General features: G+C 40.3%; 2 protein-coding genes and 2 pseudogenes across 9 annotated transcripts; 2 read left to right on the top strand and 2 right to left on the bottom strand.

Moving 5' to 3' along the window:
- Positions 1-30: 30 nt before the first annotated feature.
- LOC104740418 (O-fucosyltransferase 5) lies at positions 31-2,579 on the top strand. The gene is made up of 3 exons (XM_087483532.1): positions 31-1,423; positions 1,701-1,950; positions 2,160-2,579. The coding sequence occupies exons 1-3, from the start codon at positions 117-119 to the stop codon at positions 2,334-2,336; spliced, it is 1,734 nt and encodes a 577-aa protein (XP_087339658.1). The 5' UTR covers positions 31-116; the 3' UTR covers positions 2,337-2,579.
- Positions 2,580-3,775: 1,196 nt separating this feature from the next.
- On the bottom strand, positions 3,776-4,728 carry LOC104743353 (protein SRC2 homolog pseudogene; annotated as a pseudogene). Its single transcript, XR_015579601.1, has one exon. The product of XR_015579601.1 is annotated as a protein SRC2 homolog pseudogene (transcript).
- On the bottom strand, positions 4,729-10,979 carry LOC104740417 (ATPase 10, plasma membrane-type). 6 transcript variants are annotated; one of them, XM_087483531.1, is made up of 23 exons: positions 10,384-10,979; positions 10,178-10,268; positions 9,930-10,039; positions 9,737-9,856; positions 9,419-9,517; positions 9,181-9,318; positions 8,936-9,070; positions 8,673-8,852; positions 8,339-8,545; positions 8,057-8,176; positions 7,806-7,925; positions 7,591-7,713; positions 7,409-7,492; positions 7,144-7,288; positions 6,845-7,006; positions 6,518-6,756; positions 6,337-6,369; positions 6,184-6,265; positions 5,931-6,091; positions 5,667-5,840; positions 5,380-5,562; positions 5,141-5,289; positions 4,729-5,033 (listed from the first exon to the last, which is right to left on the bottom strand). In XM_087483531.1, the coding sequence occupies exons 3-23, from the start codon at positions 9,993-9,995 to the stop codon at positions 4,997-4,999; spliced, it is 2,757 nt and encodes a 918-aa protein (XP_087339657.1). In that variant the 5' UTR covers positions 9,996-10,039; positions 10,178-10,268; positions 10,384-10,979; the 3' UTR covers positions 4,729-4,996. The 6 variants fall into 6 exon arrangements, with proteins under 6 accessions (XP_087339657.1, XP_087339655.1, XP_087339653.1 ...); XM_087483529.1 differs by having other exon boundaries at positions 7,409-7,513; positions 10,384-10,491; XM_087483527.1 differs by lacking the exon at positions 10,384-10,979 and having other exon boundaries at positions 5,131-5,289; positions 10,178-10,324.
- LOC104740416 (receptor-like protein 2 pseudogene) lies at positions 10,395-12,930 on the top strand (annotated as a pseudogene). The gene has a single exon (XR_015579600.1). The product of XR_015579600.1 is annotated as a receptor-like protein 2 pseudogene (transcript).
- Positions 12,931-13,645: the final 715 nt, after the last annotated feature.

Genomic DNA, 13,645 nt, shown 5'->3' with positions numbered 1-13,645 from the left:
TGCCTAATCACAATAGTTATTGTTTAAGAATAATATTAATATTAACGTGATAATTACATAAATAAATAAATGTCTACAATGAGAAAAGTGAATCCCGAGCTCACTGTGTCTCGGCGATGGAGCGTAACTCGTCGGACGAAGAAGAGGACCACCAGAATTTGATCCCACAGAACGACACTAGAGACAACGATCTCAACCTCCACCGGGAAAATAAGCCTCTCTCCGCCAGGGCTAACGGCGGTGGCAGGAGTCCGAGATCGGCGTTCCAGATCGACGAAATCGCATCGCCAGCTCGCAACCGTTGGAAAATCTCACTCAACAAGCGTTACGTCGTTGGTGCCGTCTCTCTAACTCTATTCCTCGGGGTTTTGTTCTTATTTACTGATACTCGTAGATTCTTCTCGGTGGATCTCTCGAGCTTTAAGCTTGATCCACTAACGAGTCGGGTCAAGGAATCTGAGCTGCAAGCTCTGTATCTCCTGAGGCAGCAACAGCTTGCGCTTGTATCTCTCTTGAACCGTACATTGGTAGATCAATCAGCCAATTTCAATTCTTCGAATGCAATTGGTTCGTCTGTAGTAATAGACAATGTGAAAGCAGCTCTAGTGAAGCAGATCTCAGTGAATAAGGAAATCGAAGAGGTGCTTCTATCACCACACAGGAATGGGAATTACTCTATCACTGGTTCTGGTTTAGATAGTATCAGTGGTTCTTACTATGATGATGCTAGATGTAGAAAGGTAGATCAGAAGAAGTTGTTGGATCGGAAAACAATTGAATGGAATCCTAGATCAGATAGATTCCTTTTTGCTATCTGTCTCTCAGGTCAAATGAGCAACCACTTGATTTGTTTAGAGAAACATATGTTCTTTGCTGCTCTGCTAGATCGAGTTCTGGTGATCCCAAGTCCTAAGTTTGATTACCAGTATGATAGAGTGATAGATATAGATCGGATTAACACGTGCTTGGGAAGAACTGTTGTCATTTCTTTTGATCAGTTCAAGGAGATTGATAAGAAGAACAATGCTCACATTGACAGGTTCATCTGTTACTTCTCATCGCCACAGCCTTGTTATGTGGACGAGGAGCATATTAAGAAGCTGAAAGGATTGGGGATTTCCATTGGTGGGAAGCTTGAGGCTCCGTGGAGTGAAGATATAAAACAACCAACTAAGAGAACTTCTCAAGAGGTAGTGGAAAAGTTTAAGTCTGATGATGGTGTGATCGCCATAGGGGATGTCTTCTATGCTGATATGGAGCAAGATTTGGTGATGCAACCTGGTGGACCCATCAAGCACAAATGCAAAACACTGATTGAACCCAGTAAGCTCATTTTGGTGACAGCACAACGATTCATCCAGACATTCTTAGGAAAGAATTTCATCTCGCTTCATCTCCGTAGACATGGGTTTCTGAAGTTCTGGTGAGTCTTTTTTTTTTTTTTTTTTGTTGCATCTCTCTCTCTTTTTACGATACAGAACCTTGTGCCATTTATATATCTTGATACTGTAGCCCACACTCATTTGATTAGGATATCAGAACACCTTTCCGTTCTGGTTTGTTAATTAGTATATTATCTCCATCGAGCAGGTTGACATTCGCTTTACGTAGGCACTTCGGTGTAGCAACTAGGTTTGGATTTTGACATAACTGTGTCTCATTTATAGCTGTCTCTGTCTAATAAAATGATTTCTGTCCAGCAATGCAAAATCGCCAAGTTGCTTTTATCCCATACCACAAGCTGCAGACTGCATCAGTCGGATGGTGGAAAGGGCCAATGCTCCAGTCATCTACCTTTCAACAGATGCTGCAGAAAGCGAAACGGGTCTGCTTCAGTCACTAGTAGTCGTTGATGGAAAAGTCATCCCCCTTGTCAAGCGTCCACCTCGCAACTCAGCAGAGAAGTGGGATTCGTTGTTGTATAGACATGGTATAGAAGATGACACACAGGTAACGAAGTTATTACTTGTTTATGGGCCAAAGACTTTCTTCTCTACTGGAATCGTAACTCCAGTGTGGTACTGTAAAAGAAATCAATTCTAATGGACTATGATCTAGTAACAGTCTTTGGTCTGAGAAAACTCCTTGAAGACTCTTTTGTTCCTGTCTTCTTTGACGAGACATTCACATGCTTATGCTTTGGTTTGTGGAATGTGTAGGTGGATGCTATGTTGGATAAGACAATATGTGCAATGTCCAGTGTCTTCATTGGAGCATCGGGTTCTACTTTTACAGAGGATATCTTGCGGCTAAGAAAAGACTGGGGAACTTCATCTATGTGCGATGAGTATCTCTGTCGAGGCGAAGAACCAAACTTCATAGCTGAAAATGAATAAAAAAGTAAACACATTCGTTTAACTTTCATCTTGTCTCTGATTCCATGGTTCTTCTTCTTTACCTGTATTATAATAGAATAGGCGAGTTTAATTCTCTTCCGACGATTTTGTTCTTGTGCCGGTGAACTATAGTTTTTTTTTTTCCTTGAGAACTCTCGGAACAGCTTGATTGCTTTTGAAACATGTAATTGTAAACCAAAGATTATTGAACACGGAACGTGGGCTAAATTAGCAGTTATTGAACGAGGGGGTGATATTTGATCACACAGGAACTAAAAGGGGTGAATATTATTTAATCTTTTTACCCACTCTGACGAAACGATGCAGGGTCAAACTCTCTAGGCTAAAGGTAGGGGTGTGTTCTGTTATGGTCCTCCTGGAACCGGTAAAACTCTCTTGGCTAAAGCCGTGGCTAACAGGACTGCATCATATTTTTATTCGGGTTATAGGGACTGAGCTTGTTCAGAAGTATAGTTGTGTGGGAGCTCCTAAAAAGCAGTGTAAAAAACCAGAGTCTTCCAAGCTCTCTCTTGCGCATATATTAATTTACCTTCTGAGCAAAAAAAAAAAAAAAAAGCAACTAGAAAAACAAACAAAATATGAACAACAATAAAACAACATTATACACATGTCAGAAAATGCTAATCATCAGTGGTAAGATAACCACAAACAAGTTTGCTTGGTGTTCAAAAGCCAACGCTTAAATATCGATTATTAGAAGGAAAAAAAACGAAAAAGAAAAGAGTCTTCCAAGCTCTCTATTAAGGTCCTTAGAGAAGAAAGAAACAATATAAAATAAAACACATTACAAAGAGGCAATACCTCCTTTCAATGTGTTCGGGTGAGATAGTGACGCCCGGACCGTCTACGAGTCCATATTGGCGCCGAAACTCCTCATTGTCCGCAATTCCATGGATCCTTACTCTTCTCATGTCTTTCTTTTCCACATTGTAGTAGAAAATGAAGAAGGGTGTACCCATGTCTTGGAGATAACCGGTGAAGAGAGTAAAGACGACGATGAAGATGATCTTCATGAGTTATAGAGTTCAGGTGATTGTAGATTGTTTGAGTCGGTTATTGACTGGTTTAGAGCAATTGGATTTGCAGTTGTTGGTTATTTCATCTTTTTCTGTTCTCTTAAATTTTTTTAAGGATCGCTAGATATGTAAAAAGTTGACACTAATATCTTAGATTTTGAGATAGTTTTATCATTCTACAAAGAGATGGTATTGGGCTAATAACTGAACTTTTTGGAAGCTTTTATAACCGGTGAAAGATTTCTTAAGAAGAATGTTCCTTTTGTCATTCCTGAAAATTACTTCAACTACTCAGGCTTTGAATATCACCAAGTAAGGCTTCTTACTAGTAATAAGTCTTTTTGTGATTACATTGTTCTTAGACGAATATATGGTGGACCTTTTCCCACGGAACAGAGAATATACAGAGCACTATCTATTCAACAGCTAGTGATTAGAAAAAGCATAAGCGTTCAATACATTCATTAGAAGAAAACAAAGAAACCAAACACATAATTCACACAGGATAAAACTTGATCTCTCTCAGGTTCTTCACATGATTCATTAAACGAAAAACATAGAAGAGCAGTAGTAGTTAAACGAAACCTAATAAACTATAACATAAGCAATCAGAAGTCGAAATCACCACCCATGTCACCCATATCACCCATATCAGCAATGTCAGAAACAGCTTCACCAACAAGCAACCCACCCAACAAACCAGCTCCAAGCCCAAGACCTAGTCCCATTCCAGCCTTACCACTCTTCTTCGGTTTCTGCGGTTTACCATAAGCCTGTTGTTGCGGGTATCCATATGGACCCTGAGGCGGATACCCTTGCTGTTGCGGGTAACCGTATGGACCCTGTGGCGGATAACCCGGATATCCACCCTGTTGCGGTGGCGGATACCCCGGGTAACCTCCTTGCTGCGGGTAAGCACCAGGTGGCGGATAACCACCGGGTCCAGATGGCGGGTAACCACCAGCTTGTTGTGGATAATCCATACACACCACCGTGCTTATCGTCATGTCCCGGTGGTGGATATCCGGAAGAAGAACCAGCGGGTGGAGGAGGGTTTGCAACCGGAGCACCAAATTCGGGCGGGTAAGCGGTAACGGGTTAATCCATGGTTTTGTGATCCAGAGCCGATGGAACAGGAGCGTGAGGAGCACTCGAAGATCCAAAAGTGTATTTCTCACCAAACTTGAAGGAGAATTTGAGAGATCCGTTAGGCAACCTCACGGCGTACGTAACCGTCTTCTCCTCGTCGTCTTCATCGTTGTCTTTATTCATTTTTGAGAAATTTACTAAATTCCCTTCATTTTTTTCTGCATTTTGATTGTAAATTATAAGATTTTCTTGATGCAAGTAACCAAAGTGGTGAAGAGTTATAACAAGTTTATTGCCACACCTACTACATATATGGTTTACAACTGAGCTCAAGTGCTCAACCGTAGACTAGATCAGGTGAAATTTCTGCTATCACCAGAAAACAACATTATAGTATATATAGACTACTACAGATTATATGAATCCCTCTTTATGTAAATTTTGAGTTAGGGAAAAATCATGAGTGTTTCATTCAAATGGTGTGAGCTGCACCGATCATCTTTGGGTCAATTTGTTTGAGCTTGATCACCGATTCTAAATGCTTGACGCCGAGTGTACCTCTCCAAGCCGCCTACAAGATGAACAAAAAATATAGTCATTTTCATGGATCAGAAACGGTTCTGGTAGTATGTCAAATGGAAAGAGAATACTCAAATAGCTGTACAGACCAAAGAGAACCTGGCAATTTCTCCACGCCTCCTGGTTTGTTCAGTGATCCAAGAAGCGCCACTTCCACTGACTTCTTCTGCAGAACGACTTCTCTTAGAGATGGTTACATTAGCCGTTCCATCATCTTTCCCATAATCTTTCTTATAAGTAAAAGCTGTCTACAAGACAAACCAACATTTTCGCCTTTAATAAATGCAGAGTATATATCTGAGACTCAGTAACAAGCAGAGGACATAACATGCACTAACCTTACGGTCCAATACAAGATTCCAAGCTTCTCCACTCAATGCGTAGTGAAAGACAAACTTTATAATATCTAGAGGTATGTAAAATATTAAACTGTATAACCATATAACACCTGCCCATCCCCATCCAATGCTGGTGATGTTAGCAAAGCTGATATTGGCATAGACAGCAATCAGTGTAGCTGCCTGTGTACATGAATTGACAAGTCAAAATTAATGTTAGCGCAGCTGCCTATGTATGCATATATAGCATTCTGTGATGGAACATGTGAAGGATGGCGAATTCTTACAAGTTGAGCAAGAACGAAGGCAAAAACCAAGAGGGTCCCAGGACGTTCGAAAAATGACCAGCCTCGACTACGTGTTACAAATATGAGTGCCTGACTGATGATGCTCACTTGGAGATACACAGCGGATGAAATTTGTTTACTGATGTTGGCGATTGATTTTACATGGAAGTGTTTCTGCAGCCATTAAAGATCCAGGGATGGTCAGTGGTATGCATTCTTTTTTAGAAAGCAAAATCTAACTTACTTTGACCGATGGGAAGATACCTCAAAGAAGGTTGTAAAGACAATGATCCAGTAGAAGAGGACGGTGACCAATGCTAGGTAAGTTCCAATGACAATTCCAGTCGCAAATATCTGGTTGAGCTTCCAACTTTCGGGTGTAGGAGATGGCCTGACTCGATCTTTAGAAATAGTCATGATTGTCCCTGATGCGTAGGAGATATACAAGAGCACTTAGCTTGAAAATGCTAATATTAATTTTCCTACATTAACATGAAGCTATTGATTAAAAGGTTACCGTCATTGAGTACTGCGATTATCAGAACCATGAAAGGTGGGAAGTCGTATTCCCATATCAACGCTAAAAGTGTAAAACCAAGCTGCAGGAAACAATGATAAGATGAGAAAGTTCAAGTAGAAGTAACTTAACTGACATGAGTTAGCTCCCTACCACTATTCGTATGGTGATAGAGACTGCATATACCTGCAGATTCATACAGATTAGTCAGTAATTCAGAGAAAAACATAAGCAAATTAAGAATTTCATCAAACTACTTGAAAATATGAATTTGCTTATCTTTAGCTATGTGGAATCAGATGATAGTTTTGACACCATATCTTTAGTACTTAACTGTGTAGTTCCTCATTCGCTGGAAAATGGCTCTGCTGGTCAAGACAGCACTGATAATTACACTTAAGCCAGGCTCAGTTAGTACTATGTCAGCAGAACTTCTTGCGGCATCTGTTGCATCCGCGACAGCTATTCCGATGTCAGCTTTTTTGAGAGCAGGAGCATCATTCACACCATCTCCGGTCATTCCAACCACATGCTTCATTTCTTGTAAAATCTTTACAATCTCATACTTGTGTTCTGTAACATTAGAGACAAACGATTGAGGATCAGAAATGAGAGCAAATCTGAAACTCGGTAGAAATAAGAGTTGTGTTGTAATCATGACCAGGGAATACTCCAGCAAATCCATCTGCCATTTCAATTAGCTCATCCACTGGTATGGCTTCATGCTCATCGTTGTTGTGGCCTAACAAAGAGGAAGAGGGATACATATTGGTTCCCATTCCAAGACGTCTGCCTGTCTCCTTTGCAATGGCCAACTGATCTCCTACATTTTTGTCCAAACTTATCATTAGCTTTTCACTCATTTTCTCGGAGTTTTACCAATGTGTCTCACTTGGGCCATGCTCTAGGATAGGTGTTTAAGAAAGATTCTAGCTTTCATTTGTTAAGGTTAAGGCTTACCAGTGATCATCTTAACGCAAACTCCAAGGCTAAGAGCTCTAAGGATGGTTTCAGCGCTGTCATGCCTTGGAGGATCAAACAGTGGCAACAAACCACAGAACCTCCATGGTCCTCCAGGACTATTGGTGCTTTTCTCTGGAATTTCCTGGAACCAATCGTTAAAATGATTCAATGGATTAGAGTAACTAATGTCATTGCAAGGTTCTTCGTCAAAAGTACAGTTGTAACCAGATCAAGAGAGAAAGGGAGAGGAAAATTATGTTACCTGATAAGCAACCGCAAGAGACCTCAAACCTTTTTCTGCAAATCTGTCAATGATGGCGTGAACTCTTTGCGCAATCTCATTTTTCTGTTGACACAAGCTTAGAACCTATAATATAGTACAGATAGTGATGTTTTTTATTTATGGATACAGAACAAAAGAATAGGGTGATTATACTTAGCTACCTGTTCAGGAGCTCCTTTGGTAGCACGATACCATCTCTCATTTGAATCAATATATGTTATTGCAGTACGTTTGTCCACAGGATTGAACGGCAAGAAATGAATTTCTCTAATACTTGCACGTGCCTACAGATAAACAACTTTTGTATGAGAAAAACTATATAGCAAGTGACAATAGTCTTATAATAGATTGTTCATTTCAAGAGAAGTATCTCTACCTCTTTAGGATCAGCAAGCATGCTAACAATGGCTGCATCTATAGCATCCTGATTTTCTAGTCGTGAAGCTCGGCCTGCAAGCAACAAAATTGTGTCCTTGTCCATGTAGTCGGCGAAAACCTGTGCAGATGAATTTTCACATTTAAACACCAAGATAGTGAACACAGAGAACAAACAAGGAACATGAAGGCAACTGTTTTGAAATGTACTCTTTGAACTTGAAATTCAAGTTATATGATGACTATAAGTACCTCAATAAGATTTTTATCAACGGTAAGACTATTCAATGTAAGGGTTCCAGTTTTATCACAGCAGAGTACATCCATCCCAGCCATTTCCTCTATTACGGTCATCCTTTTCGTAATGGCACCCTTTTCAAACAAGTAGAAATACATTATTGCTCGCAAACTGTTTACAAGAATAACAAAAAAAGGATTTCCTTTTGCATTCAGCAGCATAAAAGTAGAACTCCTCTCAATTCACACTATTATTATAATTATATACTAAAGAGAAATGAAACCAAGATTTGTTACCTGTTGAGAAAGTCGATGAGACCCAATAGCAAGTGTGACAGATAGTACAGTAGGCATGGCAATGGGTATCCCTCCAATCAGTAGTACAAGAAGGTTATTGATCCCAACTCTGTAGGAACGATGTTGTATAGGGAACATGACAATGATTTCAAGAACCATTCCAACAGCAATAGAGCAAATGCAGAAGTTTCCTATTGCTGTAAGAACCTAGAAGAATACATGTCAAAATAATATAAAATCATGTTATTGCAAGCTGCAAAGTGTATATCACCATATTAAGAGTACAATTGGTTCAAAGCATCCTGAAACTGGGAAAGAATGAACAGCAAAGAACCTGCTGAAAATGTCCGGTTACATCTGTGCTGTCCACCAAGCGTGCTGTTTTTCCAAAGAAGGTGCTCGCTCCAGTTGCTATCACAACAGCTTCTATTTCACCTTGTTTACAAGTAGAACCAGAAAAGACTTGTTCACCCTTCTTCTTGGTCACAGGTAGTGATTCTCCAGTCAGCACTGACTGCGTCAGAGAAAAATAAATCGATAAGTGAACAATAAAGTCTTTACATAGTACAGTAAAAGTTAAGGGATGCAAGTAAGTGCCTGATCAATCTTCAAGGGGTCTCCTTCAAGAAGACGAGCATCTGCAGGAATGATATCCCCAAGCTTTATGCTAATTATATCACCAGGTACCAAGATAGATGCATCTTGCTCTTGCCACTGTCCATCTCTAAGTACCTATAAGAGGCGTATGTAAATAAAATTAAAGGTAATATAGAAACGATAGTGCAGCTAGCTTTGCCATTTTGGCTCAGTGGAGTCAAAATGCATCAGGTAAAGAACCATACTCTTGTCTTTAGAGCCAAGCGAGCCATAAGAGCTGCAGCAGCATTGCCAGCATTGTTTTCTTCAAAGAAGCTGATTGTTGCGTTGATCAGTAAAAGGCAAACAATTCCAACAAAGTCTTCCCAGTCAGGACCCAGTCTCTGTAAATACCATTATCACCAAGAGTTTCAAGTAGTATATTGACATAGTAAAGAAGAGAAACGATTTGATAAACATGAATGAAAACTCTGATTGTCTTACTTCACTATTAGCGAGGGCGATGGCCATCAATGCTGCAGCTTCCATAACCCATGACAATGGGTTCCACATAAAACCTAGGAATTTCAGAAACTTGTTCTCCTGCATCATTGTTTTCAATAGCATTAGCACATCATCCACATAATATCCAAGAGTCACTGTAAAAAAAACCACAACTTTACGTACAGAAATAACTAGACATTATGCATCGAAGAGAAGATCTCAGAACTCATAAGCTTCTCTTTTCTACTTGGCAAGAATAATGCAATAGAGAGAGTGAGAGAGACACACACTTTGAAGATAAGCTGTTTAGGAGATTACCTGTTTCTCTTCAAGTCTGTTAGGACCAAATATGTTCAATCTTTCTTCAGCATCACCAGATAGAAGCCCCTGAGACGATGTTCTTAGGTATCCAAAAACCTCCTCCAGTGGCAATATACCCTGTCAAGCTCAAGCGTCACAAAAAGGATCCAAGATTTTGAATCAAAAATAAAGGAATGACGAATAAATTTACCAAGTCAATTCCTTTTCTATCGAAAGAATCACGATCCAGCAATGGTTTGTCTAAATTCTCGGCCATGGTTTAAAGCCTCAAATGCCACCGTATAGCTTCAAACTGTGGAACTAGTGGACAAGAACCCAAAAAAAAACCAGAAATTTCTTCGATGAATATAATTATTCAAGTAAATAGGAAACCATCAAGACCATGGTGTAAGTAAGCTACACACCAATGTTCCATCTTTCTGATCGAGAAGGACTTACCAGGACCCCTAATATGATGATGGCACGAAGCCACTAATTTCGTCGTGTCGGAGGAGGAAAATAATACAGGAACAGAAGTGAAACAGGGATCCTTAAAAAGGGTCCACGAATTTTGCAATGGAATTAACATAGAATTAACAATGGTATAAGAGAATTAATGAAAGGATTAAATGAATAAATATAAATGAAAGCTTTTGACTACTTGCCTTGGTCAACGATGGTATTGACAAGATCACACTTCTCTCTGGGTGACTATTTTGCCTTGGTCACCTCTGTATTGACATGAAGTTTTCTATTTCTTCTTCTTCTTCTCTGTATTGTTCTTCTTCTCGCTATGATAGATAAGGAAATGAGATCCGAAGCCAAAGGTCTTGTGAGACCATTAATCACAACACCGATACAACCTCTGAGTTCCTACATGCATCTCTTCTTCCTCTGTGTTTTTTTCCTATCTGCCCTCTTTCTTACACCTTCGGAAGCTGTCTGTAACTTGCAAGATCGAGAATCTCTCCTGTGGTTTTCCGGCAATGTTTTTTCTTATATTTCTCCTTTGAATTGGAATCTGTCCACTGATTGTTGCTCCTGGGAGGGAATTACCTGCGATGATTCATCAGATAGTCACGTCACTGCGATTTCCTTGCCCTTTAGAGGACTCTCTGGGATTCTCACTTCGTCTGTTCAGAAACTTCACCGTCTCTCTCGTCTCGATCTTTCTTATAACCATCTCTCGGGTCCTCTCCCACAAGGTCTTTTCTCGACCCTTGATCAGCTCATGGTTCTTAATCTTAGTTACAATAGCTTTGATGGTGAGTTGCCACTTGAACAAGCATTTGGAAACGGAAGCAATAGATTCTTCTCTATTCAGACACTTGATCTGTCGAGCAATCTTCTGCAGGGTGAAGTCCCCACCATAGTTCTGTTTATCTCCAGGGAGCTATCAATTTGATCAGTTTCAATGTTAGCAACAACAGCTTCACAGGTCCAATCCCTTCTTTCATGTGCACGAGTTCACCGCAGCTCAGCAAACTGGATTTCTCCTATAATGATTTCAACGGCCATATCTCCCAAGGATTAGGCAGATGCTTGAGGCTAAAAGTTCTACGAGCAGGCTTCAACAATCTCTCTGGTGAAATCCCAAGTGACATTTACAATCTTTTCGAGCTCGAGCAACTCTTTCTACCAGTCAATCGTCTTTCTGGAAAGATCAATGATGCTATCACCCGGCTCAGGAAACTTACCTCACTAGAGCTCTACTTTAATCAGCTTGAAGGAGAAATACCAATGGGTATAGGTAACCTATCCAGCCTGCGTAGCCTCCAGCTTCATATCAATAAACTCACTGGTTTAATCCCCTTATCTCTAGCAAATTGCACCAATCTCGTCAAGTTGAATCTAAGGGTCAATCAGCTGGGCGGAAACTTAACAGAGCTCGATTTTTCTCAGTTTCAACGTCTTACTGTTCTGGATCTTGGAAACAATAGCTTCACCGGTTATCTCCCTGATAAGGTTTTCTCCTGCAAGTCACTCACGGCAATCAGGTTTTCAGGAAACAAGTTAACGAGGCAGATATCTCCTCAAGTACTGGAACTCGAGTCCTTGTCGTTTCTGACTATTTCAGACAATAAACTGACGAACATTAGAGGCGCTCTCAGCATTCTACAGGGCTGCAGGAAGTTGTCCACTCTAATCATGGCTAAGAATTTCTATGATGAGACAGTTCCAAACAACAGAGACTTTCTGGCCCCAGATGGATTCCCAAAACTTCAAATATTTGGCATTGGTGGAAGTCGACTGAAAGGTGAAATACCAGCTTGGCTAATCAAACTGAAGAGCTTAGAAGTCATGGACCTATCCCTCAACCGACTAGAAGGGTCAATTCCTGGTTGGCTGGGAACTCTCCCCAACCTTTTCTACATGGACCTCTCAGATAACCTACTTTCAGGAGCGCTGCCAAAGAAAATCTTTCACCTAAGGGCTCTGATGTCACAAAAGGCCTACGACGCAACAGAAAAGAAATATCTAGAGCTGCCTGTTTTTGTCAATCCCAGTAACGGTACAATCAATCAGCAATACAATCAGCTGTCCAGCCTCCCACCTGCAATTTACATCAGAAGGAATAACCTGACAGGAAGTATACCAGTTGAGGTTGGCCAGGTAAAGGTTCTTCATTTCCTTGAGCTTCTTGGCAACAATTTGTCTGGCAGCATCCCGGATGAGTTGTCGAAACTCACCAACTTAGAGAGGCTAGACCTGTCCAACAATAATTTATCTGGTAGAATTCCTTGGTCGCTAACGGGCCTCCATTTCATGTATTACTTCAATGTGGCGAACAACACTCTTGAAGGGCCAATACCCACAGGAAGTCAGTTTGATACTTATCCAAGAGCATATTTTGAAGGAAACCCCCTGTTGTGCGGTGGCATACTGCTGACTTCTTGCAAGGCTCCAATAAAGCCGCCTGCTACAACCATGGATAAAGAGGATACAGAGTTGAAGAGAACTTTTATTATAGGGGTTGCCATTGGGTTTTCTGTTTCTTATTGTTTTTACTGGTGCTCAGTTGCTAGGAGATGAGCATAAAGATTCAATGCTCTGAGTAGTGAGTAGTAACTACTAACTAATCTTTCTTAAGTAAGTTTAAGTAATGGAGATCATTCATTCAGTTGTGTGATTTCCTTGATCGAGACCCTCACAACTCTTTGTATTCATAACAGACTAAATATGATAAGAATCAATGTGTAAACTCTTATCTATTACTTCCGATGCACTGTTACAAAGAATAGAGCCACCGGCACATCACCGATTCATCAACTCTATCTCCCTAAGCGACACATACGTCACTCAACATACAACAAACAATGCATCCCCCAACTACAATGACTATTCTCAGTTTATATACAAATGTCTTCAGTCCCTTGCACGTGCTCCCACATGTCTCATGTGCTGCTTCCACTCTATTCCTCCTCCTTGTATACACATAGTGAGCTTATCAAAATAATATACAAAAGACCCACCCAGTTACTACTTACTAACAGTTTGGTCGTATCCAATTCGTAGCAGAAGGAGTTGATTGATTTGATGACTACTGCGTGTTGTTGATTTGGTGTCTAGCTAGGACTAATATATAGAAACTTCTTTCATCATCAGAGTGCCAAAAGCACATCGATTTCAACAATAAACAAGTTCATCAACTAAAGAGAGATCGTTGGAAAAAAAAGTGCAGAAACCGAAGTATACTACTAGAAGAACAAGATGAAAAGCGAAGAACCTGGAGGCTTCGTATCTGGGAGATGAGAGAGAAGAGGAGTAATTCATAAGGATAGGTTTCTCGTCGCCGGAGAACAAATTGAATCTAGGTTGTTTTCGTAAAAGAACTGTATTCAACTAGAGTATTTGATTGTTGTTGGCTCAAATTTCATATTTTCACAATTTGAGGCCTCACAACTTTGCGATTGTTGGATTAACATT

This window comes from Camelina sativa, chromosome 14 (genome assembly GCF_030686135.1).
Source record: "Camelina sativa cultivar CO46 ecotype springtype chromosome 14, ASM3068613v1".
Taxonomy (NCBI): Eukaryota; Viridiplantae; Streptophyta; class Magnoliopsida; order Brassicales; family Brassicaceae; genus Camelina; species Camelina sativa.
Note: the sequence above shows the minus strand (reverse complement) of the source record. Positions and strands in the feature narration are given on the sequence as shown.

Coding starts and splice junctions, on each gene's coding strand:
- LOC104740418 (XM_087483532.1), top strand. CDS start 117: ATGGAGCGTAACTCGTCGGACGAAGAAGAGGACCACCAGAATTTGATC. Junction 1,424..1,700: donor CATGGGTTTCTGAAGTTCTG/GTGAGTCTTTTT, acceptor ATTTCTGTCCAG/CAATGCAAAATCGCCAAGTT. Junction 1,951..2,159: donor GTATAGAAGATGACACACAG/GTAACGAAGTTA, acceptor TGGAATGTGTAG/GTGGATGCTATGTTGGATAA.
- LOC104740417 (XM_087483526.1), bottom strand. CDS start 9,995: ATGGCCGAGAATTTAGACAAACCATTGCTGGATCGTGATTCTTTCGAT. Junction 9,071..9,180: donor GCTTGGCTCTAAAGACAAGA/GTATGGTTCTTT, acceptor CGCCTCTTATAG/GTACTTAGAGATGGACAGTG. Junction 7,289..7,408: donor CTCTTGCGGTTGCTTATCAG/GTAACATAATTT, acceptor GATTGGTTCCAG/GAAATTCCAGAGAAAAGCAC.